The following is a 1979-nucleotide window of genomic DNA, read 5'->3' on the forward strand; positions in this document are numbered from 1 at the left end:
AAAAAAAAAATTTTGAATTTTTCCTTTAGATAGTCCTTAATCTTACATAACTGGTTTTCTTTTTCAGTTTGTATCTTCGTTTCCTCAATTGCACCTTTTTTTAGGAGGAGTAACATAGAAAGACTTGGAGTCAATTAATTTAGAAAGATTGGTTACAAGAACACTTGAACACTTTTCACGTCAGTAAATTGTCATAATTTTCAAAGTCAATTTTAAATTTGACTTATTAGTCATTTTTTGTGGGCTCAATTTTCTTTTAATATTAACACAGTTCCATAATATTTCACACAGTTTCGTAGTGAACATTTTGAACAATTCTTAAAACAACTTCGTTGAACATCTTTATTCCAGCCCTTACTATCCAATGTCGAATGGTCAAGCTCAAAGGTTTGTAGACACTTCCAAACGATTTTTAAAAAAATTAGAAGGAGAGGGGACGATTACACAAAATTTATGCACATTTCTTCAGACATATCGTTCAATACCGAATGTAAACTCACCAGAGAAACGATCTCCAGCAGAAGTCATGTTTGGAAGGAAAATGAGAATAGATTTAGATTTGCTGCAGCCAAACAAGCTACACAATGCAAAGTTAAGTCCAAATAAATTCAAAATGGAAAAGCAATTTAACAAAAGGCACGGTGCTAAGGAAACAAAATACTTTATATTAGATAAAATATACGTCAGTATTCCAAATGGAGTTAACCATTTCAAATGGATGCTTGGGGAAGTCATTGAGAAAAAAGGAAAAGTAATGTACAATGTTGCTCTGAACAATGGAAAAGTAATTCGTGTTCATTGTTATCAATTACGAAAGCGCTACCACGACCAAAATAATAACCACAGATTTTGGGAAGCTGCACTAGATGTGTATGACTTACCGCAACAATCAGATCAGTCTACAAAAGTACTCAACAATCAGACACTGCCTAAGATTCCACCACTATCGGCATCGCCAACCGAGTTATCCATAATGTCTACAACAATTACAACGGCTACATCACCTGTTCTTCGTAGGACAACACGTAATCGCAAAGCAGTAACTAGGTTTCAACCACAGTAAGACATTTTGAAGAGGGAAGGTGTTACGATATAAAATCAATGATCGTAACGAGATGGCATCACTAATGTGATCAGCTGTCTTATGCGAGGAAATAGTAAAAAAGGCGCGTGCACATTTTTACAAAAAATATAGATTTAAGTAATTATAATTGTGAACGTATTGTTCCAACAAGAAAATAAAATATTCTGAACAAAGAAATATATCAATATATAACAAATATTTTGAAAATTTAGTATTTCTGACTTGTTTCTGTAATCTTGCTATTTATTTGAGCAATATTGCAATTATTTTCAATTTTTTTATATTACTATAGCTTAAATTAATCAAAAGCTGTAAAGAATCGCTTAAAATGAACAAAATTCGTAAATTATCTAGTTTGCATGTCTTTTCCAAAATTTATTATCTAGTACATTGTGACCGAAAAGCTTCCGGAAAAGTTAAATAAAACGCAAAATTCTTAATCTTCATCAATATTTATTTTATCTCCTTCAAAATATGCTCCATTAGAAGCGATACACAAATGCCAACGTTTCTTCCAATCATCAAAACATTTTTTATAGGCGTTTTCCGGTATGGCTTTGAGTTCCCTCTGCGAATTCTGTTTTACGTCTTCTATGGATTCAAAACGCGTTCCTCTGAGTGGTAATTTGAGGTTGGGAAACAGGAAAAAGTCACACGGTGCAAGATCAGGTGAATACGGTGGCTGTTCGATGGTATTTATTGAATGTTTGGCCTTAAAATCGTTGATAATGTTGAACAAATTGAGGTGAATCGGAACAAGCCGGGCGTTGACACGTCGCATACACAAATTGTCCACCAAAATCAAACGAGCCATCTCACGACCGATGCCTAGCTCTCGTGCTATCTCTCTAACACTCACATGAGGATTTTTGAACACGATTTCCTTTGCCTTTTC

At 34.0% G+C, this 1979-nt stretch overlaps 1 protein-coding gene across 1 annotated transcript; it reads left to right on the top strand.

Moving 5' to 3' along the window:
* Positions 1-364: 364 nt before the first annotated feature.
* Positions 365-1063, top strand: LOC119666237 (uncharacterized protein K02A2.6-like). Its single transcript, XM_038075517.1, has one exon. The coding sequence runs from the start codon at positions 365-367 to the stop codon at positions 1061-1063; it is 699 nt and encodes a 232-aa protein (XP_037931445.1).
* Positions 1064-1979: the final 916 nt, after the last annotated feature.

Source organism: Teleopsis dalmanni, chromosome 1 (assembly GCF_002237135.1).
Source record: "Teleopsis dalmanni isolate 2A chromosome 1, ASM223713v2, whole genome shotgun sequence".
NCBI lineage: Eukaryota > Metazoa > Arthropoda > Insecta > Diptera > Diopsidae > Teleopsis > Teleopsis dalmanni.